This window comes from Neophocaena asiaeorientalis, unplaced genomic scaffold (assembly GCF_003031525.2).
Source record: "Neophocaena asiaeorientalis asiaeorientalis breed wild unplaced genomic scaffold, Neophocaena_asiaeorientalis_V1.1 scaffold114, whole genome shotgun sequence".
In the NCBI taxonomy this organism is placed as follows: Eukaryota; Metazoa; Chordata; class Mammalia; order Artiodactyla; family Phocoenidae; genus Neophocaena; species Neophocaena asiaeorientalis.
Window position 1 is genome coordinate 7297756 of NW_020173116.1, and position 23971 is coordinate 7321726.

The 23971-nt window shown below is 59.0% G+C and overlaps 1 protein-coding gene across 2 annotated transcripts; it reads right to left on the reverse strand.

Moving 5' to 3' along the window:
* Positions 1–13534: 13534 nt before the first annotated feature.
* Positions 13535–16744, reverse strand: ADRA2B (adrenoceptor alpha 2B). 2 transcript variants are annotated; one of them, XM_024743887.1, is made up of 2 exons: positions 15089–16744; positions 13535–13791 (listed from the first exon to the last, which is right to left on the reverse strand). In XM_024743887.1, coding segments are annotated over exons 1-2 (1341 nt in total). In that variant the 5' UTR covers positions 16429–16744; the 3' UTR covers positions 13535–13790. The 2 variants fall into 2 exon arrangements, with proteins under 2 accessions (XP_024599655.1, XP_024599654.1); XM_024743886.1 differs by having other exon boundaries at positions 13535–16744.
* Positions 16745–23971: the final 7227 nt, after the last annotated feature.

The window sequence follows — 23971 nt, forward strand, 5'->3', positions numbered from 1 at the left end:
CCTCTCTGATCTTTCACATCCTGGCCTGTAAAATGGAAGAATGCCACTTACCTCCTGAAGCTGTTGCAAGGCATCTTGTGTGGATGCTCTTAGGATGGTGCCGAGCGTGTGCTGAACACTCAGTAAGCGTGTGAGGCCCCTGACAGGGGAGTATCAGGCTGGAGCCCCAGAGAGGGACAGGCAGGGGGCAGGGGGTGGAGGAATAAAGGCAGCTCCTTGGGCCCGCACTTCTTCAGGAAGAGTTGGAGGCCTTCCTGACCACACACCGTCAGGCTGGAGGCTCTCGGGGCATGCCTACCCTGGGCTCACCTTGCTCCACACCAGGGAGCCCCACAGGCTTCCTGAGGCTCCCCGAGCAGCAGACCCGTCCCAGCCAGCAGGCTCTACCCCACCCACCTTCATGCTATCCTGCTGCACCCAAGGGTTGGGGAGAAGGAGGGAGAGAGAGACAGAGACCGAGGGAAATTAAGAAAGAGGCTCAGGGGCTTCCCTGGTGGCGCAGTGGTTGAGAATCTGCCTGCTAATGCAGGGGACATGGGTTCGAGCTCTGGTCTGGGAGGATCCCACATGCTGCGGAGCAACTAGGCCCGTGAGCCACAACTACTGAGCCTGCGTGTCTGGAGCCTGTGCTCCGCAACGAGAGGCCGAGACAGTGAGAGGCCCGCATACCGCGATGAAGAGTGGCCCCCGCTTGCCACAACTAGAGAAAGCCCTCGCACAGAAACGAGGACGCAACATAGCAAAAATAAATTAATTAATTAATAAACTCCTACTCCCAACATCTTCTTTTTTTGTTTGTTTTTGTTTTTGTTTTTTTTGCGGTACTCGGGCCTCTCACTGCCGTGGCCTCTCCCGCCGCGGAGCACAGGCTCCGGACGCGCAGGCTCAGCAGCCATGGCCCATGGGCCCAGCCGTTCCGCGGCATGTGGGATCCTCCCGGACCTGGGCATGAACCCGCGTCCCCTGCATCGGCAGGCGGACTCCCAACCACTGAGCCACCAGGGAAGCCCCCAACATCTTCTTAAAAAAAAAAAAAAGGAAAGAGGCTCAGGATCCAGGGAAAAGCAAAGAGAAGGGGAGAAAGGAGGAGATGAGAGAGAATGAGGGAAGGGAGGAGGAGGAAAGAGACCCAAAGTGAGACAAAGACAAAAGGAACAGAAAAATTCTGCAAATGTAGAAAACAGTAGTGACCTCTCCAAAAGGCCCAAATGGAAGGAGGGAGGTGAGAGGGAGGGGACCAGCCTCGGAACCTTGAGGTGGGGCTGGAGACAGCCTGACCTCCCTGCAAACAGTGCTTTTACCTAAAGATAGGTAATATGTTGTCATGACAACAGATGTAGCATTTAGGGCAATTACTTGTGAATAACAGAGGGAAGAGGGAGCAGCCCTGGCTGGTGCTGCAGCCCAGGGAGGGGATGTCTCAGGGGCAGCCCCAGGCCCCCATCTGCCCCGCCCCATCCCAGGCCCTCACCTCAGCCTCAGCTCGGCCAGGACCTTTCCAGTCCAAGAGTCTCCCCAGGGCAAAATGCTGAGCCACACTGCAATTCCCCAGGCCCTGCTTCCTTTCCATCCTGCCTAGCCTGATAGCAAACACAGGCACTGTCTCTGCAACAGCACCTCACCTTAACTCTCTCCACAACCCACTGAGTGAGGCACAGCAGGACCCTCATTTTACAGATGACAATACAAGAGTCAGCGAAGTCGAGTAACTTTTCTGGAGTCACACAGCAAATAAGCTGGTTTCTGAAGGCCACTCTGCGGCTCAGCGCAGGCCCTCCCCAGATGATTCCCAGGACGTGGGCAGGCCTAGAGATGGGCCATCCCTGAACACCTCACCCTCCAGCACCTTCTGGAAAGGGTCAGAGACAGCATATGTGAGTGAGAAGAAAGAGGGGAACAAAACGTCCAATGAACTGGCTCTGTACAGACACCATCCCATTTTGTCTCGAGATAATTCTTCTATTTTAGACATGAGAAAACAGGCTGAGAGAAGTGACATCCCCAAGGACCCCGCTTGGTCAGGGGCACATGCCAGCCCCAGCGCCCTGTTGATGGGCAGCTCTGGGGCTGCTCCAGGCCTGGTTGAGCCGGGGCAGGGGGCAAACCAACTCGCTGGACACGCCAGGGTTCGAGGAATTAGGGAACTTCTGCAGGGTGACTGCAGGGCCTGGGCTCTGTTTGCTGGGGGTCCTGAGTCTGGGGGCTTTGAGACCTCAGAGGCCAAGCCTCCCATCCAGCTCCCTGCTGTCGAGGGCAGCCCCCGTTAGGAAGCCTATGTGTCCACAGGTGCCCCTTCTGCTTCCATCCTCTGAGCCATTGGCCTCACATCCACAGAGCCTGCAGACAAACATCCCGTTCAAGGTCACCAGACCGAGGGGGTGGTGGGACATCCCAGCTCCCAGCGCCTAGGGGAAGGAAGGGAGTGCCGGGCTGCGATGAGTGGGCAGCTGGGAAGTGCGTGCTTGGCCTCAGCAGAGGGCACGTTTGTTAGTAATCCCGGGCTCTGGGAGGATGAGGCTCTGGCCTTTCACAGGCCTTCAGAGCTCTGCCTAGCTGGCGTCAGGATGACAGCAGGGCCCTCTTAACACCCTCGAGGCCCATCCTGAGGGAGCTTCCCCAAGGATGAGACCCAGACCCCAGCATCTCCCTGAAACAGCCCCTAGAACCTGGAAGGGCTAGCCAGGGCCGAGGCCTGACCCAGCTGGGAGGGGAGAGAACTAAGGGGCTGGGGGCTCCCAGAAGCTGCTTACTGCTGTGGATCCGTGGGGGAGAAGGAGCATATGTGTGTGTGTGTGTGTGTGTGTGTGTGTGTGTGTGTGAGAGAGAGAGAGAGAGAGAGAGAGAGAGAGAGAGAGATCACTAAGGGAATTGACCGCAGTTGGTGAGGCAGGGCTGAGGATTTTAAGCCTTTCTAGAGAAAAAGGAAAAGAAGAGGAATGTTTCAAGGAGGAGGAATCAAGAAGATAGAATAAAGGGGCTGATGTCCATGCACGGGGGTCCCTCCAGTGCCCCCACCCACCATGCAGGCCCGTCCCTGCAGGTGCAGGTGGCACAGAGCCTGGCCTGGCCACCTAAGGGGCTCACGGCACTCTCACAACTGTGATGGGGGGCGGGGGGGTGGCAAGGTGAGCAGCCCCAGGCACCCAGGGGAGCAAGCACTGTCCTGCATGGAGCTGCCAGGGCAAGTAACCCCTGTGTGGTCAGGATTCACCCCAACGGAGACTTCTGAGTGAGGATGAGAAAGGAGCATGGGAAGGGGGGTGAAGGGAAGCGGGGTGTACTCGTCACTGGCTGGATCCGAGTCTCGGGGAGTTGGTATACAGAGGGGGGCAAGGAAGCCCGGGCAGAGTAAGAGGGGGCTGCATCTTCTGAGTCCCCACCCCAGGCCAGAGGTCAGGGCACCCAGAGTCAGGACACGAGGGGCTGCATCCTTATCACCCCAGTGAGCCCTGCAGCCAGGGTGAGAGGTGGGCTCCACACTGTCCTCGCCCCTGAGCCGAAGGGCCGAGGGCGCCAGGCTCACCACGGTACCCCTCGGCATCTGCAGAGCCACTCCCAGTCCCCAGAGTGCAGGGCAGAGGGGGATGCGTGTCAAGGACAAGCCAAGCCCTAGAGGGGTCTGGAAGCCTGGCGGGTGGGCTGAGGTGGGTATCATGTGAACCCTGATGACTTGTGGGGCAGTTGGTGCCAGCCTGCCCTCAAACCTCCACCCACGCACACAGGCCTGGTACCACGACTGCGGACCGGCCCTTCCCCACTGCCTGCCCTGTGCCTGCCCCTTCTCTAAGGGCATATGGGCGGCGGTTGTGCCTATCTGAGCTGAAGCCCTCCAACCTCCGCAGAGAGCCATGACCTGAGTTTGGGAGACCTGCTCTGATTGGCTACGTGACAGTCCCTAAACAGGCCGGCCCCGTTTCTGCACCTGCAGGACAGAGGGTAGAGATGAAACTGACGCCCCAGATTCATTCCTTTCCTCCTAGCAGGGTCTTTGTAACCTGGTCCCTTTCTCCTTCCTTCATCCACGCAGTTCCCACCTCCTGCTCTCCACTGACCGGGTCTCAAAGGAGTACGTGGGAAATGGGGTGCTGGGGATGCAGCCAGGGGTCCGGGGACACCCAGAGGTCCACAGAGACCAGTGGCACTCACCCAGACCCCGGGAGCAGCGGACTGAGGGACTTCTGGGCCGAGAGAAGCAAATAACCCAGCCTCTGGCCTGCCTCCTGCTGTGACTGTGTCTCCGCCCCTTTGCCTCCCCCTACCCCTCCTCCTGACACTCAACTCTCTTCCCCACTTCCTGGAGCCAGGACACCTGACATCCCTACTTATTTTTAGTCCGTGGCCTCTGGAGCAGGGCTGCTGGCCTCAGGCCTCCCCCGGCCCTATCCCCTGCCCCTGGGGGGCAGCCCGGAGCCAGAAGGCAACTCAGACGTGAGGGAGCACACACCCAAGCCATCGGCTGGACAGTACACCCCCCCTGCTCACTCCCTCCTGCACCCCTCTCCTGCCTGAGACAGCAGCCACTAGTCTTCTGTGGAGTGTGGCCTCCATCAGGCCTCCTCCCAGCTTCCTGCCCCCACCAAGGCTCAGCCCCTGCTGCACTCCGTCCCTCAGTGCTCTGTAACCTTGTACTGGAGTCCTCTCCGTTGCCCATTGGACCCCTACACACACCCCAGCTCCCAGGGTTCAGGGTGGTGTTGACTCTCTCTGCAGCCCTTCAAACCTGGTACAGAGCTCAGCGCACTGGACAAGCAGGGCAGGAAGGAACCCAGATGTCCAGGTCGGCTCAGCACAGGGCCCTCCAAACTGCTTATTTTGGACTGCCCATCCCAAGACCACAGCCAAGACGGTTATGGGGGGCAGCAGGTATCACCGGGGGCAGCCTCTGTCCACCTCCACAGTCCCAGCAGTTCCCTTCGGCCCCAAACTTGCACGCTCCACTCACAGCCAGCCTGCCCAGCTCCCCAAAGATGGCTCAGCCAACGGCCCATATCTCTCTACTATTCTTCCCTCCCTGGGAGCAGTTCCAACAACTATAGCTTTCTCCACCTCACCACATCTCCAGGGACACTTTAGCACCCTGGAGACTGGTGTCAGGGCAGCTGACCAGCCAGCCCTTACATCTTCACTATTTGCCAGGCACTGTCAGTCCTGGGATATGCAGTGAAGAAGACGGATAAATATCCCAGCCCTCGTGGAGCTTATAGTCCAGGAGGGGACAAAGATAAGGAAGGATAGGGCTTGCCTAGGATAGGGTGGCACAGTGGTTGAGAGTCCGCCTGATGATGCAGGGGACACGGGTTCGTGCCCCGGTCCGGGAAGATCCCACGTGCCGCGGAGCAGCTGGGCCCGTGAGCCATGGCCGCTGGGCCCGTGAGCCATGGCCGCTGGGCCTGAGCGTCCGGAGCCTGTGCTCAGCAACGGGAGAGGCCACAACAGTGAGAGGCCCGCGTACCGCAAAAAAAATAAGGAAGGATAGGCAGGTGAAATAGCTACTATGCCGCTGGAGATAAGTGCTGAGGAGAAAACCTCCAGCAGGGAAGTGAGATAAGTGCTTGGTTGGGGAGGGGGCCAAGAAGGTGCAGCGGGGAATGATGTGCATTGATGGATGGGGGCTGCCAGATTGGCCCATTGCTGTGGAGCACTGTACAGGTGAAGAGAACTGAGGCTCAAATTCCTCTCCTGGAACACGGGGAGCTACATCTGCTCAAACCAGGTGATCACAAGCAGCATGACAGGCCGTTCAGCTACTGGGGCTGGGTGACCGTTGAACAATCCTTGCCTTACTTTATACACTCCTGAGCGAATAAGACCTCCAAGTGCCCCCAGCGTCCCTTTCCCACTCTTCCTGCCCATCTGCAGCCCAGGTCAAAGTGTGAAGGCCCAGGGAATTCCCTGGCAGTCCAGTGGTTAGGACTCGGCACTTTCACTGCCAAGGTCCTGGGTTCGATCCCTGGTTGGGGAACTAAGATCCCACAAGCTTCAAGGTGCGGCCAAAAAAAAAAAAAAGTGTGAAGGCCCAGGAAGTCCCCAGCCTCACCCAATCCCCACCATGATGCCTGGCCTTGACCCCTGCAACCTGCCCCCAGACCTTCCCTCTGCTGGAACCTGTGTTTCCATATGCAGCTTTCTCGGAATCTCTGGGGTCCTCCTGGGAGCTGACATTTGATACCTGGGTACCCCCTACTGCAGCAGCAGTGCAGGAAGCCTAGAGGTCTCCAGAGATGACTCCCTTTACCATCCCCAGTAGCTCCCCTCACATCGCACTGGGTGGCCCAGTCCCCCGTGCCCACAGAGGACAAGGCCAGGATTCCCCCTAGACCTAGCTGCTAGGTTTGCACACCAGCTGCTGCTATAGTTTGAGAATGCCTTCCTGGCACTGCCTGTAGCCTCATCTCAGCTCATAGAGAGACGATGGCCTCTGCTACTGATGTCTGTCATAGGCACAGTAATAAGGGTGTAGACACAGATGTGGTGTATTTGACATTTGCCTGAGAACACTTCCCTCCCAGCAACACACTAAAGAAATCCTGGCAGAAGCTCATGGGAGCATCGGGTGACAGAAGGCCGGTAGAGGAGATTCCATACACAGGCTGAGGCCATCTTCCAGGGCAGAGTTCACCCTCCTTCTATCAGGCCACTGAGCAGTGAGTCAGGGGACACCTGGGAGACAGGGGCTTCTGCCACCTCACCTTGGAGAGGACCTGGGCTTCCAGAGGAGTAATCATAACGGCTCTGCCATTTGTGGTGCCCTCTCTGCACTCCCACACTCTACTAGGACATTTTATGTATCATATCTTCCTCTCAACACACCTGTCTAATCTTAAGGTAGCTAAAATGGAGGCTTGGAGAGGTTTTGCGCTTTGTCTGAGGCCACATGGCCAGTAGGCGATGGAACCAGGTTTGACTGTAAATCCAAGTACTGCTTTCATGCTGCCACTGGGATGACCCAACCAGGCCCTCTCCCTGCCTGTCGCCTCTCTGTCCAGCCTTCTAGTCATCCACACTCCGGGATGGGTCCCTGCCATCACCTCCCGGGATGCCCCGGTGCTTCCCCAGCTCTGCGGGACAGTTCTCCCGCCTGTAGCTCAACCAAGGCCAGGATGGAATCTTCCAACAGAATTTCTCTAGGAAGCTATGGGAAAACAAAACAAAACAAAACAGAAAAATTAAACACCAAATCAGAGATGCATTCCTGGAGCGCAGGGTTCCCAGCTTTAGGTGACTAAGGCCAAGGCTGTCCCAGATTGCTGGGAAAACTCACTCGCTCAACAGATGTCCCTGTGTGCCTGCTCTGTGCCATGCTGTACCTTTAGGCGACGAACAGGTATCAGGCAGAGGAGTCCCTGCCCTTGCCAGGGAGGCCCCCTGGGCACATGCGGCCACAGCAGGGGTTACTTAAAAACCACAACTTCTCCTTGTGTCATTCTAGGCCATGACCCCATGGGAGCATGTTTTCCCCAGGAGCCCCCCCTCCCCTGCCTGCCCCTCCTGGAGGACCTCAGCTCACTTCCTCCTCCATGACCTCCCAACCCCCAGCTCAAGTCCCCTTGCAGCCTTACTTTACACACAATGTCAAGCACAGGCTCGCTGCTGCCACCACCAGGCACACGCCCACCCCGCTGTTCCACCAGCCCCCAGCCTGCCTTGGGGGAATATCTTTCAAGATGGCCCTTCTGAGGGCTCCCCTGGTGGCGCAGTGGTTAAGAATTCCCCTGCCAATGCAGGGGACATGTGTTCGAGCAATCCCGCATGCCGCAACTAAAGGATCCCGCATGCCTCAAGGCACAACGAAGACCTGTCACAGCCAAATAAATAAATAATTTTTTTAATTAAAAAAAATTAAAAAGATGGCCCTTCTAAGTTTCATGCGACCTAGATTTCCCTGGGACACAGATGTCATGGGCAGGACAGGGAGGTGGCTGAGGGGTGTTACATGAGCCTCAGGTGGGAAGAAGATGGAGGCCATAAGTGCTAGCAGAGGAGGAAGCCTGGTGGGCAGGTAGGGGAGCCACTTCCTCAACAATACACAAGCAGAAAAAGACAGGGGTGAGGTGGGGGCCAGAGACCACTGACTCAGTTCCCCCTCCTCTCTCTGCCCCCGCCCAGGGGTTCCTGGGGAAGCACCCAGGACATCATTTGAACCATGCTCTAGTCCAAGTCCACCAGACAATGAGGAATTTGAAGCTCAGAGAGGTGAAGGGATTTGCCTAACATCACACAGCAATTTGGCAGCCTGGCTGGGACAATGACCCGAGCGTCTGGACCCCGGCCAGTGCTTCTGAACCAGCTGAGGAAATCCTTCAAGTAGCTGCCAGCCCTGTGCCCACCCTAACTCCAGAAGGGGATGGAGAGGCCACAGCTGGGGTTTGTAGCTACGACAGCTGTGTCCAAGTAATACCTGACAATGGGCACTCAGGGACCTAGTGGGGCCTGCTGCCTGTGACCACCCGGCCCAGCCCTCTCCCGCACTGGCCCAGGGAGGGCCGGGTTTAACCCTCGCCTGCCCCCAGTGTCCAGGGACTCCAAGCAGCGGGCTCAGGCAGCCTCTCACGCTCCCTCCCTCCCAGCTGCAGCTGGGCTGGGGTGGGAACTGGGATGACACAGGGACACCCGGGCTCCCCACTGCCAGAGTCCGGCCCTTTTCCTTCTTGAAGCAGCCCAGGTCCCCATCCAGGTGGAGGTAGTGGCATTCCATCTGAGCCCTAGCTGCTCTGAGATCAGAGGGGCCCACCCCTGCCAGCTCCAGAAGGGGCATGCCCGCTCCCCAGGGAACTCAGGTCAGGGCCTTCACACCCTTGGTTGGGGCCCAGCATCTCCTCTGCCTGCCGGGGAGCCAGGAACCCCAGAAAGCTGCGGCAGGGCCAGAAATAGCCCCGACTTGCCAGGGAGGGAGGCTCTTTTTTGGTTCCCAGTGTGTTCCGATCCCCTTGCCATCACAATGGTCCACAGAGCCTGCCGGCCCCAGGAAGAGTAAGGACAGTCCCCAAAGGAGAGGCAGAAGTCAGAGGGCCAGGAGGAGGAAGAGGAGAGGCTGAGAGAAGGGGGAGCAAATTCCTGAGGACTGGGAAGTGGGAAGGGCCGGGGGAGGGGAAGGGAGGGGAGAGAGGGGAGAGAGGAAGGAACAGGGGTAGAACCCCAGGGGTAGAGGGCGGGTATTAAGAGGGGGGCGCCTCTCCCTTTGAAATCACTAGATGGTCACAAGCCAAGCCAAGGGCAGGAGACTTTGGCCAAGGGCCAGGCGAGGGTGTAAGAAGATCAGAGCCAGCAAGCCCTTGGGAGGGTGCAAACTGACATCCAGACTTCTTCCAGCCCTGGCCTTCTGACAACAGCCTTCCTCACACTGCTGCCGCTGCCCGACAGAAGAAAGGACGGATGCGGGAGCTCGAAGAATCCCAGAATCTAATTTTAGCTGAGTGCCCCCACCACCCCCGATAACAGCCAGCAGAGCCTAGAAGCGTGGGAGCTCCGCACCGCCTGCCCGGTGCCAGCAGCAGGGAGACTGCCCCCAAGCCGTGGGGTCTCTGCAAATGAGACCCTCCAGCTGACACAGGGCAGGGGCTTTGTTGGGCTGGGGGCCCTGGGGCCTGCTCTCCTGTCTTGAGGAGGTGGGCGCTGAGGCCAGTGAGCGCCATAGTTGAGAGTAGGTTGGGTGGGTTTGTGTGCCGGCTCTGGATGACCTCAGAAAAGTCCCTCAACCTCCCTCGGCCTCGGTTTCCTCACCTGTCCAATGGGTCCGATTGATCTCAGATGATGCATGTCAGGCACTGGCCCTAATGACTCAGAGCGGTCGTTATTCCTCTCGCCACTGCCTGATTCAGGGGGCCCTGAACTGTTAGGTCATTCCAGACCCGGTCTGCATCTGCACTGAGATACAAAGGTGAGGAAAACAGACCTGATCTGCCCAGGAGCCTGACTCTAAGGACAACTGATTAACTCCAGGAATCTCCATGTCCGGACCTTCCTGGGAGCTGGGCTGGGGGTGGGGCAGAGATAAGTCCTCAAGCTGGGGAACCCGGGGACCACTGGGGTAATCCCTTGTGGGCAAACAGGGACACTGAGGCTCCGAGAGGGACCCAGCATCGCAGAAGCAGGAGCCAGATGACGGCAGAAGCAGGGTATGACCCCGGCCTCCCCACCACCTCCCCAGTGATTTTCACTAGCATGGAAATCCTACCCCAGTCCTGCCGCCCACAGCGACCAGGCCTTCTGAGCAGAGCTCCCGGCCTGCACCAGGAACACAAAGTTGCCTAGTGTCAACCCCAGCTGGGTAGATGCCTCCTCCCCGGCCAGAATCAACCTCATTTGCAAGTGGTAGCTGGACAAGGTCTCACGCCCCCTTCCCAGCAGCCCCCCACCAAAACACACATGATGGAGATCGTGCGGAGGAAGGGGAGGGGCAAGGGCCTGATGAGCCCACAAGCCCCCCTCCACCTTTAGTCTTGCTGGCAGGTCAGCCAGGCCCTCCTGCCACGGGTACCTTCTGAGCCAATGGGCCAGGAGTGCATCTTGCAACAATGCTCCAAAGAGCAATTCCCAGTGCCCTGATTTCTCAGCAGCTGGTCTGAGGCAGGGGCTGTGTCTAAACTCTGTTTCAACGGTACCCCCTGTGAGCTAAGACCCAGATTCCCACAGAGTGGGTGCAGTTGAGGGGAGGGGTCTTCCTAAGCCCTCCCCCACCATGTCTTCTCTAATGGCGCCTCCCTTTGGTCAGGGACATCTTAAGAAAGGAGCCTCCAAAAGGTAGAAGTGCCTGGCCAAGACGGCTCACCCGCTGGTTTTCTGTCCCTGCTCTCACCTCCAGGGCTTTCACCAGGATTACTCCTGGGAGAAGGAGGGCTGCATCCTCACCCCCTATCTCTGCTGATCTGAGCCCAGCTCATTGACCCACTAACTCTCAGATGGGCTCCAGGTGAAATCAAAAGTGAGTGCTACTTACACAGAACAGCAGGAACGGGCTGTGAGAGGAGGAGAAGGCCAGGGTGGGAGACAGGGGTCCTGGGATCCAGCTCCACCTGCACCACATATTACCCTGGGCAAGTCCCCAGGACTCTGTATCTCAGTTTCTTCATCTGAGAACTGAATAAAGTAGCAAAATGGGGATGAGCCTGGCACAGGACCTGGCACGCAGCAGACTGTCAGCAGATGTTTCCTGAATGTGAGCCTGTTGTTCTTTGAGTCTGGTTACAATTCCTTCAGTATGAAGCTGTGGTATGGTGGGCACAGAGTCAGACGACCTGGGTTCTAGACCCGGCTCTCCCACCACGTGGCTATGGAGTAGGGGGTGGGGAGGTCCAAAGCAAGTTATCTTTTTTGGGCCTCAGTCTCTTCTTTAATAAAATTCAGGGACTGGACTGAGCTGTCAGGAATGGAAAACCTGTGACACACATACCATCACTTACTCATTCCCTAGCAGTGACAGACATGAGCAGTCTATCACAGCACTGCTGCCAACTGAATCCATCCAGATGCAGCTTCAGAATCCCCTAACACCCAGCGCCAGCCCCAGTTTCCTCTTCTGTAAAATGGCCACACCCAGCAAAGTTATGAGGATCAAACAAGACATGTATTCAGAATGGACTGCCAACAGCTCAGCTCTAGCAGGAGTAATTTTCTGCCACCATCTCCAGAGATTGGGTGGGGAGCTCTTCTCCCATGCTAACAGCAGAGAGTGTGGTCCAGTAAAAGGAGCTTGGGCATGGATGACCTCAGGCGAGCCATTGCATCCTTTTTTTTTTTTTTTGCGTACGCAGGCCTCTCACTGTTATGGCCTCTCCCGTTGCGGAGCACAGGCTCCGGACGCGCAGGCTCAGCGGCCACAGCTCACGGGCCCAGCCGCTCCGCGGCATGTGGGATCTTCCCGGACCGGGGCACGAACCTGTGTCCCCTGCGTCAGCAGGCAGACTCTCAACCACTGCGCCACCAGGGAAGCCCTGTTGCATCCTTTTAAGCCTCCATTTCCCTGGAATAAAATGGGCTGATACTTACCTTACCTAAAAGGATTAAATGAGGTAATCAGCGGAAGCAGCCGAAGAGCCAGGGGCTCAGTAAATGGGAAGAGGTGAGCTACCTTGATCCACCCTCCTCAGGCCCGGCGCCTTAGTGGTGGGTGCACAGGCTGGTGGGAGGCGCTGGGAGCTCCTCAAGGCAGGGCCTGGCTTCCTTGTAAAGTCCTCAGTGAAGCCCTGTGTCCCCACGTCCACCAGTGATGGTGAATACATTGGAGTCTCTGGTCGTTGCCGCTGGCAGAAGCCACAGCCCCCTTCAAGTGGGAATGCTTGGCTGTGGCGGGGGTAGCCTCCCCGCACCGGATCTGGGCCGTCCCCGCCGGGGCTTCATCCCTCCCTGGGGTCTGCCATTGGCATCGGCCTTACCCCACCCCCTGCCGCCTGCTCCTGCCAGCAGCCGGCTGCCTGGCCTCCCCTGCCCACAGAACCAGGCCAGCCTTGTTCGGGGGCCAGAGATTACCTTCTCTGCGGTGACAGGAAGCCTGGTGGACTCAGCTCCTAACCCAACTCATAGGGTGCCTTTGGGGCCTCAGACCCTTCACCTGGGAAGCGAGGAAACTGAGAGGAACCGTCAGCAGGCCTTCCAGCTCGGAATCTTAGTGCTGGAGAGCCTGACACGAAGCAGCTCCATCCCACTCTCCTGGCCCTTGCTGAAGGCAGCAGCTTAAAACATCCCTCAGGGCTTCCCTGGTGGCGCAGTGGTTGAGAGTAAAAAAAACCATGTCCCCCCCATCCCATGTGGGTGGTGTCTGACCACCTCTGCTGGCCCCCAGCTGTTGTGCCTGCCCGCCTATCAGGGCTGGCTTCAGGCTGACTCTTGAACTGCCACAAATTCACCATCACAACATGTTTTGCCTGTGCTTTCTCCTGCCCAGGATACCTTCCCGTCTTCCCTCTTGGTACACTCCTGATCTTCCCCCAAGACCCTGCCCAAAGGCCATCTCCTCTGGGATGCCCTCCCTTCCTTCCCTTCCCGGGCAGCCAGTCTCAGGCTCCCCTGGCGACTCTCGCCCCCACTGACTTGTAATGATGGATAAGGGATGCTGAGTGGACAAAGCAGGCAGGCAGGTGTGTGGGTACCAGCCAGCCGCACCCAGAGGAGGAAAGGGCAACTGGCCCTGGGAGGGCGCCCATATCCAGAGTCTACTACTCAAGTAGGTGAGGAATAGCTACTCCTGGCAGCCCTTGGACAATGAGGACACAGCTTGCTTATTACAAAATATCCCTTTATTGATAAAATAGCTCAGACTTAAAAAAAAACCCTGCATATCACAACAAGGGAGTCACAGGCAACGATAGCAGGGGTTGCATGGGGCACACGTAAGACCAGTCAGCAGATGTCATAAGCCAGCCCCTCCCCCGGGCCCAGCCTCCCCAGCCCTGCCGGAGGCAATGCACTGGCCTCACACTGAGACCAGGGAATGAACTGGACAGCCTCCCACCCCAGGAGGGACCCTCTTTGGTCCCCTCCATTCTCTCCACCCCAGAAAACTCCCTCAGCGTCCCTCCAAGTCTAGCCAGGCCCAGCAGCGTCTGTGCTGCTCAGCCCCGCCCCCAAGACAGGATGCTCACCGGCTGAATGGTGAAGCCAGGTACTCGCATGGGGAAGACTGCAAGACCTCCTCCACATTCCCTCAACTGTTCCAGGTGCCAGTTCTGGGGTGGGCGAGGGGACCAGGAGGGAGAGGCCCATGGAGGCCCATCGGTGGGGTGGAGCAACGTGGCTGGGTCTGAGATGGACAGACGGTACCCACCCGGGGTGGAATCAGTTAGGCATCAAAGGGATCTATTTAACAAAAAAAAAAAAAAAAAAAGGGATCTATTTGGGGCTTGGAGCCCTGCCCAGGAACTCCAGTGGGAGGCTCCCCTGGGAGTCCATGGGGCCCCTTCTCACCTGCTCTAGCCCCAGCACCCCACCACATGCCCTCATCTCAGACCATTCCCACGCGGTGGGTATCTTTAGCGATCCTGGGGAAACAATGTGCCTGCTTGATGACAAAAGACTTCTCCCCCGTCGGGGGGGTCCAAGCCAATGAAAACCCTCTTGGTGTTGCAGGTGAAATGTCGAGAAGCTGTCACGCAACGTGATAACTCCAACCTTGGCAGGCGTAAGAACACATTCTCGAATACATCCTTTAACTGAAATCGTGGTTCTGTCTGCGACTCCCCACTTCCAGTTTGGGGTGGGAATTTACACCCCAGGCACAGAGCAAAAGTCTATAGAGAGACAGGCGGTGGTAAACCCAGAAAAGGGGGATTTTTATATCACCGAATAATCACATTTTCTGGTTCTCTAGCGCGTTCCCCCACGGAGCTCAAAACTTTCTGCGAAGCCTTTCATCTCCCTGCAGCAAGTAGGCGGCAAGCTATTGTTGCCCTGGGTTTTGCAGGTGGTGAACGCTAGTGATCAGGGCTCTCCCGTGGAGGCAGAGGCCAGACCCCCAGACCACCCCCCAGGAGGCATCCACGCACCCACCAGCCTCCCAGAGGGGCGCCGGGTGAGGAAAATGATCCACAGTTCTGGAGTTACAACTCCAAAAGCAGGGGGAAGGAGAAGAAGGGCCCAAAGATGGTGCCAGCCCATAAGCCCCCACCCAGGGTCTAATGGGGACCACGGGCACACAGCACGATGCCCATCATCGTTTCTGCCTCTTCCTCAGCCGCAGGCCCTCCTGGAAGAAGCGGAAGGCTGGCTTCCTGCTCTTTTCAAGGGGAAGATGAGAAAGATACAAAACGCCACAAGCAAGTGATCAACCAGAAGACACAGGGTCCTCAAGGTTTGCAGGGGTCTGGGGTTCTGCGAGGGAGCCTGGCCACAGCTACATTCAGGAAGGTCTAAGCCTCATCCATCTGCCTGTGCACAGGCAGGGCGTGGAGAAGATGGCTCCCCACGGCCACGCCAGCAAGGGGAGGCTTCAAATAGACCCTGCCCCTCCGAGGGGGTTCCCGGGATGAGGCCTACAGGACCAGGGAAGGGACCAGAAAGCCCTAGGGAGGTGGTCACATACAATGGGGCAAGAAGCAGGGTGGCCCTGGCACCACCTGGCACCAACCCCACATGGGCAGCGGGCAGGCGGGCTCACCAGGCCGTCTGGGTCCACTTGCGGCAAAGGATCCTTCGGAAGGCACGACGAAAGTCCTGGTTGAAGATGGTGTAGATGACAGGGTTCAGCGAGCTGTTGCAGTAGCCGATCCAGAAGAAGAACTGGAAGAGGCCGTGGGGCACCTTGCAGTGTTGAGGGCAGATGGCACCCAGGCTGTAGCTGAAGAAGAAGGGGAACCAGCAGAGCACGAAGACGCCGATGACCACGGCCAGCACGAACGTGAACCGCTTTTCCCGGGTCAGCTGCGTCCGCCGCCGCCACCACTGCCCCCCCGCAGTGCCCTTGCCCCTGACCAGGAGCACCTGGCCACGTAGGGTCGCCAGCAGCCGGGAACCCTGTGGTTGCTGCAGGGATGGGCTGCAAGCTGAGGCGGGAGACGCTGCCGAGGCCTTCGGCTCACACACCCCGTCCTCCTCCTCTTCAGCCCCCTCCTCCTCTGGAGATGTCCCACAAACACCTTCCTTCTGACCCTGGCCTGAGCTGGGGCGGGAAGGCCAGCTGGATGGCAAGGCGGGGGTCCCAGGGTCTTCAGGGGTCTCCCCCTCGTCCTTCTCCCCAGTGGGCTGGGAGCATCCATTGGCCTCTCCAGCAGTAGCCAGTTGAGAGGCCACAGTTGGCAATCTGGCTGAGGCCGAGACTTCCCCAGGGACAGGGTGGGGCTGCTTAGACCCACCCTTCCCAGGGCCCCCCTTGGCCCTGGGACCTCTGCAGTGGCTGCGCTTGGCGATCAGATAGATCCGCAGGTAGACAAGGATCATGATAAGGCAGGGTGCAAAGAAAGATCCAATGCTGGAGGCCAGGATGTACCAGGCCTCTTGGTTGAGCTTGCACTGAGGGCGCCCTCGGGGCTGGGGAGCCGGGTCGCCCTTGTAGATGAGGGGCGGCAGCGAGATGACAGCTGCGATGAGCCACACGGTGAGGATGACGCATTTGATGCGGCGCGGGGTGCGCTTGGAGTTGTACTCCAGCGCGCGGCTCACGGCCCAGTAGCGGTCCAGGCTGATGGCACACAGGTGTACGATGGAGGAGGTGCAGAAGAGCACGTCGAGCGCCAGGTACACCTCGCACCAGGTGCGCCAGAAGTACCAGTAGCCCAGCAGCTCGTTGGCCAGTGAGAAAGGGATGATGAGCGTGGCCACCAGGATGTCGGCGGCGGCCAGCGACACTAGGAACAGGTTCTGCGGGGCTCGCAGAGAGTGGCTTGTCAGCACAGCCAAGATGACCAGCGCGTTGCCGAAGATGGTGAAGAGGATGAGGAAGGTGATGACCGCCGCGATGGCCGCAGTGGCCTGCACGGAGTAGGGCTCCTGGTGGTCCATGGCGGGGCCGGACGCGGCCAGAAGGGGCGCTGCTCGCCCAGCGCGTGCACAGCCGGCGACAGCGCTTTCCCACCCAGGTCGGCTAGACGAGGGTGTCGACCCCCTGGCTGAGCTGAAGGTGCTGGAGCCCCATGGCCAGGCCGAAAGGGGCCAAGAGGGCGGGGGACGCCCGGGGCCGGCCACCGCCCTCCTACATCCTCTTGCACCGGCGCCCGGGCTCCCTACCGTCTGCCCCGGAGAAGTTTACCAAGATGTCCCGCTGCCGTCCCCGCCCCGCCCGGAACGGGGGGAAAGTTGGGCGCCGCCGCTGGGAGGCTGCTGGACTCACCCTGGGGCGCGGGGCCCCGGCCGGCCGGGCAGGGGGCGCGCCGCCGGTTCCCGGAGGAGGCAAGGAGGGCGAGGCCCGCTCCGCTCCGCCGGCTCTAGCCGGGAGCCGCGTCTGCAGGCAGCCCGCCGCGGCAGGGGAGTGGGGAGGAGAGAGAGCGCGGCTGGAGTAGGGAGGAGACTGGAGGCGGGAGCAGGAGGAGGGAAGGGAGGCGGGGCGGGCGGTGAGACCCAGGGTGGGTGGGAGGTGCGCCTCGCTGAGGGGTGGGCGGACCGCAGCCTCCCGGCGCTCCCGGCCTCCGCATTGGCACCCCTACTCCGTTTTCCTCCCGGCCTCCGCTCTGCGGCAGGTCAGAGGCGCCCGGCGTCTGGGGTCTTCGGGACCAAGGGAAGGATGCTGGCAGAAGTGGAAGGGTCGGTGCACGCGGGGAGCTGGGACGCGGCGCTGGCGGGTCCGCGGGCGCCGAGGCGGGACGTCTCTCCTGAGGACTGCGGGGCTAGGACCGAGCCCCCGGGTCTAGGACAGTGGGCGCGAGCAGACCTCCCCTCCCACCACCCAAGAGCTCCAAGGAGAGGGTGGGTGGGTGTTTCGGGGCGCCGGAGCATAATAAACCACACCCGCTGACCGGAGCCCGCGAGGAAAGAAGCCCAGCGGAGGGCGTGAGGTGAGCCGAGAGACTGCTGGGAACCCCTTCCCCAAATGCTTTTCCGCACAGACTGGACTCCGTCGGGCCTGCGGAGCCCGAGGAGGCGCGCGTGGCCAGGTGGCGAGCGCCCCCTGCCGCCACCCGCCTGCCGAGCTCGTCCGCGGCCCCCAGAGACCCGCCGCCTGCCGCGTCCCGGGGCCACTGAGAAGGCTCCCAAGCCCGGCGCGGGGGGCAAGCGAGTGCTCAGAGCCCGGGCTTGACGACTTCGGCTTTCCCGTTTCTCCTGCAGCTGCCTCAGTTTCCTCCATTAAGGAAAGACTCCGCCCCCACCCCGCAGGCTACGCACCCCCCTTGGAGTAGCCCTGGAAAAAGCAGTTGGGGTGAGAAGAAATTCCCGAGTAGGCACACACCGCACCCTAACCTCACTCTGGCCTCAAAGAGCTGCGCAGGACCGGCGGTCGTCACACACCCTCCCCCTACCCACGCTCCCTGTGGCCACTGCCACCAGCGCCAGCCTGGGCAGCCTCAAGGGCGCTTTTTTCACCGTTTCCGGAGCCCCTAATGCTGTAACCCCAGCCTAGACCCAGGCCTTATATTGCTAGCCCACAGCTGTGCATGGCATCCTCTGTATAAAGCATCAATCCACTTCTGAAAGTAAGTCTCCCCCAAAGGACATGACCTTGATCCAGCGTGCCTGCTCCATCTTCATGGGAGCAGAGAGTGTGACCTCAAGGTGCCCACAATGTGTCACCCCTACCCAGGCTCAGACAGGTGGTACCCACCACCCCCCAGCCACAGGCAGAACTGAGGGACATCCTCCTTGATCCTGGGCTCTCCCTGCCTCTTGCCAGCCTACCCAGCTCCCCTGTTAGATGAGAGTGCCTACAGCCTGGTGGGGTAGGTACTACCTAGGCTAGGTTTGGAGAGGCAGCCAGCCTCCCTTGCCCCCTCCAGAGACAGGTTTCATGAATGCATCCTTCGACTTGCTGGGCTTCCACCCCACGGTCGCCAGGGATGGAGAGGCCTCAGAAACCCCTTCCCTGAGGAAGGACAGAGGGGTGGCCTTTGGATCTGGGGAAGCAGCCGCTTAAGCAAGTTCCTGCCTGTCCCCATGGTTCCCTGTCCCACGGCAGGGAATCTCAGCACCCTGGTGGCCCAAATGGGCTTTGAGAAGGACCATTTTTCACCCTCTCCCACCATTCTCGGGCTGGGGGGCCGGTGGGTATCTCCCCAGACACTGCAGTCAGCAGCAGCCTTTTGTCTGTTGGCTTGTCTTCCTTGAAAGGCCAGGCCTCCAGGCCTCTGCAGGAACTGAGGCCAGGGCTGCTTATACCCACCCCACCCCATCCTTTCCGCCCTACAAATCAACGCTGATTCTCACCTGGGCCTTCCCTGACGGGGCAGCACCGGGCCCTGCTGGGTACCAGCCTAGGTTGAGGACAGCCAGAGAGAGTCTACAGGAACGCTTGAGGCTCAGCCACCACCCAGGCTCTGTGCCACCCCCGCTGCTGCCTCCCAGCCCCACCCACCCCCAAGACCAGCGGCTGGCTCTCGGGGCAGTGGGCACTGTTACATAACTCGATTCCCGTTCCTCTCTGTGGTCTTCATCTCCCCACACACCCACAGTCCCCAGCTGCCTGCTCCACCGAGCCCTGCATGAATCAGAGCCTCGGGCCCCAGCAGGGCTTCCTTCAGCGCTTCCCAAACTAGATGTGACCTTCCCTCATCATCCTGCTCCACCAGGGCTGGCAGTCAGTCCCAGATCTACAACCAGCTAGCAGCAGCAGCTGCCTAGATTACTCGCAGCCATGTTTAGGGGGAGGGGGAGGCAGTGACAGGCACTGGCCCACCTTCCGGGCCACACCAGGCTACGTGCTGGTCCCCGGACGTGCCCTGAGCTCCCATATCTCTAGTCCTTTCCAGGGGCTGTTTGCTCTGCCAGAAACGCCCTCCTTACCCTTCCTTCTGTGCTTGGTGGACCCCTACTCTGTCTTCAAGGTCTGCTCACCTGTCACTGCCTCTCAGGCAGAGGGAGTTACCCTGCCCTCCCTCAGTGCCAATTTCACGCTCAGAGCGAGATGGAGTCTGATGGTTTGTTGCACCACCCCCTCCATCAGAGCAGGCATCACTTCTCTGTCCCCAGTACCTGGCCAAGATTGTTGAAAGGTGAAGAGTAATGGTAGCAGTCATCAGCAGATGACATACACTTGAGTTTTTCTTAGATAGGTGGTACCCAAATGAAGGTGCCCCCAAGGGATATCCTTGGAAAGAGGGGCCATGGGGGAAAGGTGACCTAGTAGCATCTTTTCCAAAGAAAGGGGAGACAGTTGTCCCATCCCTGGCTGTGAGAGCACAGCAAGAGATGTGCCACCTTAGTTGAAAGCTCTGGAACCACTTCTCCAGGTCTGAAAGGTGAGACTGGCCCCACTGCCTCCTTGGCCAGGGTTCCAGCAGCTCAAGGTGCTGCCCTCCCTGCCCTGAGGGCCCATGGGGATGATCCCCAACCAGGCTTCACCCCCCCCCACAGCTTTCACCAGAAGCTCCAGCCTTTCAAATCCCTGGGACCCTTACCCCAGACCACCCTGTATGACCCAGCCTCCCCGCCTCCCCAGACCCTTGAGTTGTGCCCTGTGTGATGTAAGTCAATCATTCTCCCTCCCTCCATCACACCTCTCCTGACAAAACCCCAACCCTGGTCAAACCTAAATCATCCACCCTGCCTTTGACCAAGCAGCTGCTTTTTCCAGAGTAAAACACGCACTGCATCGACTGGCCTCGCTTTAAATTCACGACCGCAAATCTCTAGACTTCCCTAGTGGGCTCACTTACCCATGCTTCACAATCGGCATCCCCCTCCTGCCCACCCCCTACCCGTACGCTGTAACTTTGCTTTGTACTTAAGAGAAAATGGAAGCCATCTGGCAGACACCCATCCCCCAAGCACACCTGTATCCGAGTTGCATCTCCACTCTTAGGGCAAGTCCTTGGCATATGCCCTGGACCCCAACCCCTCTCATGTCCCCCAGGACGCTGCTCCTTCAATTACCCCCTCACCAGCTATCACTCCCCCACTCTAAGGGCCAGCTCCCTCCTTAAGGAGCCCTCCATGCCCCCCTGCAGCCTGGTCATTGTCTCTAATCCCTCACATTCTCCCCTTCACCCTTGTAGGACGTCTGCACCCCACCTTCCACTGAATCTCCTCCTGGTGGGTCATTTGTGACTCCACGCCAAGTGCCAGGCTCATTCTGAGTCCTGTTCTTAACTGTTTTTCAGCAGCATTTTATACGATGGACCCTTCCTAGGGGACACTCTGCTCCCTCCTCACAGGCCACTTCTCAGTTTCCTTTCCTTCTCCCAAATCCGAAATCAGTGATTCTCACAGAGTGACTTTTGCCCCTTCCTAGGGACATTTGGCAACGTCCGCAGACATTTTTGACTTTAACCACAGGAGGAAGGGGGTTGCTACTGGCATCTCGCGGGCAAAGGCCAAGGATGCTACCAAACATCGTACAAGGTTCAGGACACCGCCCCACACACTCCCTGACCCACCCATTTGACATCTAGTAGCCTCAGACTTCACACACCCATTTCCCCTGAACCAGGTCTCTCCTCTCAGTTCTCACTGCTGAGATGCCCTCAGCCCCTACATCCAACCGCAAGTGCGCTTGCCTCAACCTCCAAAACATACTCCCAAAGCACCCACTTCTGCCCCTTTCCATGACCCCACCACCTTCACCTGCACAACTGCAGTGGCTACCAGCTGTTCTTCCCGATTCCAATTCGTTTTCCAGGGAGTATCCGGCATGACTTTTTAAATTTTAAATCAGATCTTGTCACACCCTTCCTTAGAACCTTCCAGCAGCTGCTCCCTGTTGCTCGTGAAATAAAACCATCGCTTTCTGGCTGACCAGGCCTTGCCTGTCTCCCCCCGTCCACGCACACACATCCCATTCGCACCGGCCTGACACACCTTGCTTCTCCCTGCCTCAGGGCCTCTGCACTGGCTGCTCTTTCCCTGGATGTTCCCAGGGTAGCAATGAAATGCCAACAGCCTATAGAAATGTTCGCCCTCTGCCATCACTTATGAATCCCAGATGCTTTATTTGCCTGTTTACTGTCCATCCCTCTCCCTGTCACTGAATAAACTGGGAATAGAAAACATGCCTTGTTTCCCAAGTTATTCCCAGTGCCTATAACAGAGCCTGCCTGGCACCTAAATTCAATAGATGTGTGTTGGGGCTTCCCTGATGGCACAGTGGTTGAGAGTCTGCCTACCGATGCAGGGGACGCGGGTTCGTGCCCCGGTCCGGGAGGATCCCACGTGCCGCGGAGCAGCTGGGCCCGTGAGCCATGGCCGCTGAGCCTGCACGTCAGGAGCCTGTGCTCCGCAACGGGAGAGGCCACAACAGTGAGAGGCCCGCGTATCGCCAAAAAACACAAAACAAAAACAATAGATGTGTGTTGGATGAGTGAATAAATTGATGAGCGAGCCCACATTGCTGTGTGGTTGGGGATTGGAGAATAGGCTGTAGACTCTGGGAGGTGGCGGCTATCCACCGGGCTCTGGTTGACACCCCAGGGCCCCATACATATCACACCCTCCGTGCTGGGGCTCCAGGGGCTGGACCAGGGCTGGACCATCACAGGAAGGATGGGGCTCATGGAACAGGCCTGGGCCCAGAGCTGGCCTGGGGCCTGGGCTCTGTAGTGATAGGCAAGGAGAGGACAAGGACAGCTTTGTCCCTGATCACCCGCAAAGAAAGAGTAAGCAGTCTTCCCCATGAGCCAATAGGATCAGCCAGCCCCACCTCCCTCTCTGGAGAACCCAGAGTCCAAGATCAAAAGCCGCATCTTAACGGAGGCAGCCTCTGAGCTGGGAGGGCCTCATAGCACACAAAGCACATCGCCTTCTCTGACCCAGCGTGGCCACCGAGAAACCCCAGCTGGGTATCAGAGGCCTGGCTTGGCTATTCAGAGACCCACAGGTCGTGATACAGCCACACTTATTTCTGATAAATGGATATGTGTACTGTGTCTATCCTAGGGTTGGCCCAAAGTCTTTGCTTGGGAATCTCCCAGGGGAGCTGTCACCCTGCTGTGGCCAGAGCCTCTGCTCCCCTACTCTAAACTCTGATACCCCACGTCCCACGTTTGGGCACAAGACTTGGGAGAGCACCCCCAACCATGATCCTTCCCTGACACTAACACATGAGATCAGGCCCACGTTCAGTCTCAGAAAATCCTTGACTCGAGACTGAAACCCAAGATAGACTGAGGACAGGGGCTCCAGGCCTCCTGACACAGTGAAGAGGTTGGCAGAGGGCACGCCGCAGCCCTTCACGGCTGCACAGCCCTGTTCCCTTGGGCACAACCATTTGCTTCCCTGAGTCTCTTCCCTCCTCTGGAATATGGGTCTCACCACCTGAGGGTCCCAGGGCAATCGGGTATGAGGTAGTCAGAACAGTCAGCACCAGACTCCTGGAGCAAGTTCCCAACTTTATTTCTACCTTTTCCCAAGACACCTGAGGGACCTGGTCCCACTGGGATGGGCACGGGCTCCTGCTTCCCTTCTACCCCAGGCGGGCCCCGAGAACAGCACCACTGGGGGGCCCCCAGCTTGTCACTGGCATCCCTGGAGACTTTCTTTGCCCCGAGAACAGCCCTCACGGGGGAGGCCAGGAGCTGATGAGTGGGCTTTGCTGAAGACAGACCAGCAGGGGGACCCTACAGCCCCTTCCCACCTTCCGGGGCCTCCTCGGGCCAAGTCCCCGGGAGGGGCAGGCGGGTGTCGGACAGAGACCAGGTTCCTGGAGACAGCAACGCGGGGTGACAGCAGCTTTGAGCCCTGACTTCAGGGTCCTCGGGTTCTGGCCGTTTCCCACGTGCAGTCCTGGAGGGCCGCCACCTCTTCGTCTCCCTGGGCGGCAGGGGAGGAAGTTGGGCTCTGAAAGCCTCCTGGAGAGCAGGGCTGGAGGCTGTGGCTGCAGAGCCACATCCCCAGCACTCAGACATCAGGGAGCGAGGCTGCTCCCAGGGTCCCAGCCACTGGGTGCCCCTGCCCCAAGGCTGACCCGAGGGAGAGGGAGAGGTAGAGGTACCCTTAGCCCATGCTGGGGGGCTGGCCCTCAACTACAAGAGGGCTCCCAGAGGCCTTCAGGGAGGACCACCCCTCCAGATCCCTGTCCCTAGAGCCCTGAAGAGGTCATCTCCCATTCCCAGACGCCCCCAGGGCTGGGGCAGGAGACGGCAGCAGGCAGAGTCAGAAATCCCCCGGCAGGCCTGCCTTTCCCCGACAGATCTAGAGGGTCCCTCTGTCCCCAGGAGCTCTTGGGGGAACATGACAGGCAAACAAGGGGCAGAGGGAGAGGCCTGGGCCTTAGACAGGGTAGCCAGAGGGGCTGGAAGACAGGGGTGCTGCCTAGAGGGGCCAAGGGTTGTACAACCTGGCCACCCTGAGCATAGAATGCCCTTCCCGCTTGGGGGCAGAAGCCACAGGCTTGACCTCTGGGTGTCCTTATGAAGCGTTTTCTGGGGGCACGGGCTCCTGGCAGAGCAGGGTTCTCCAAAATAGC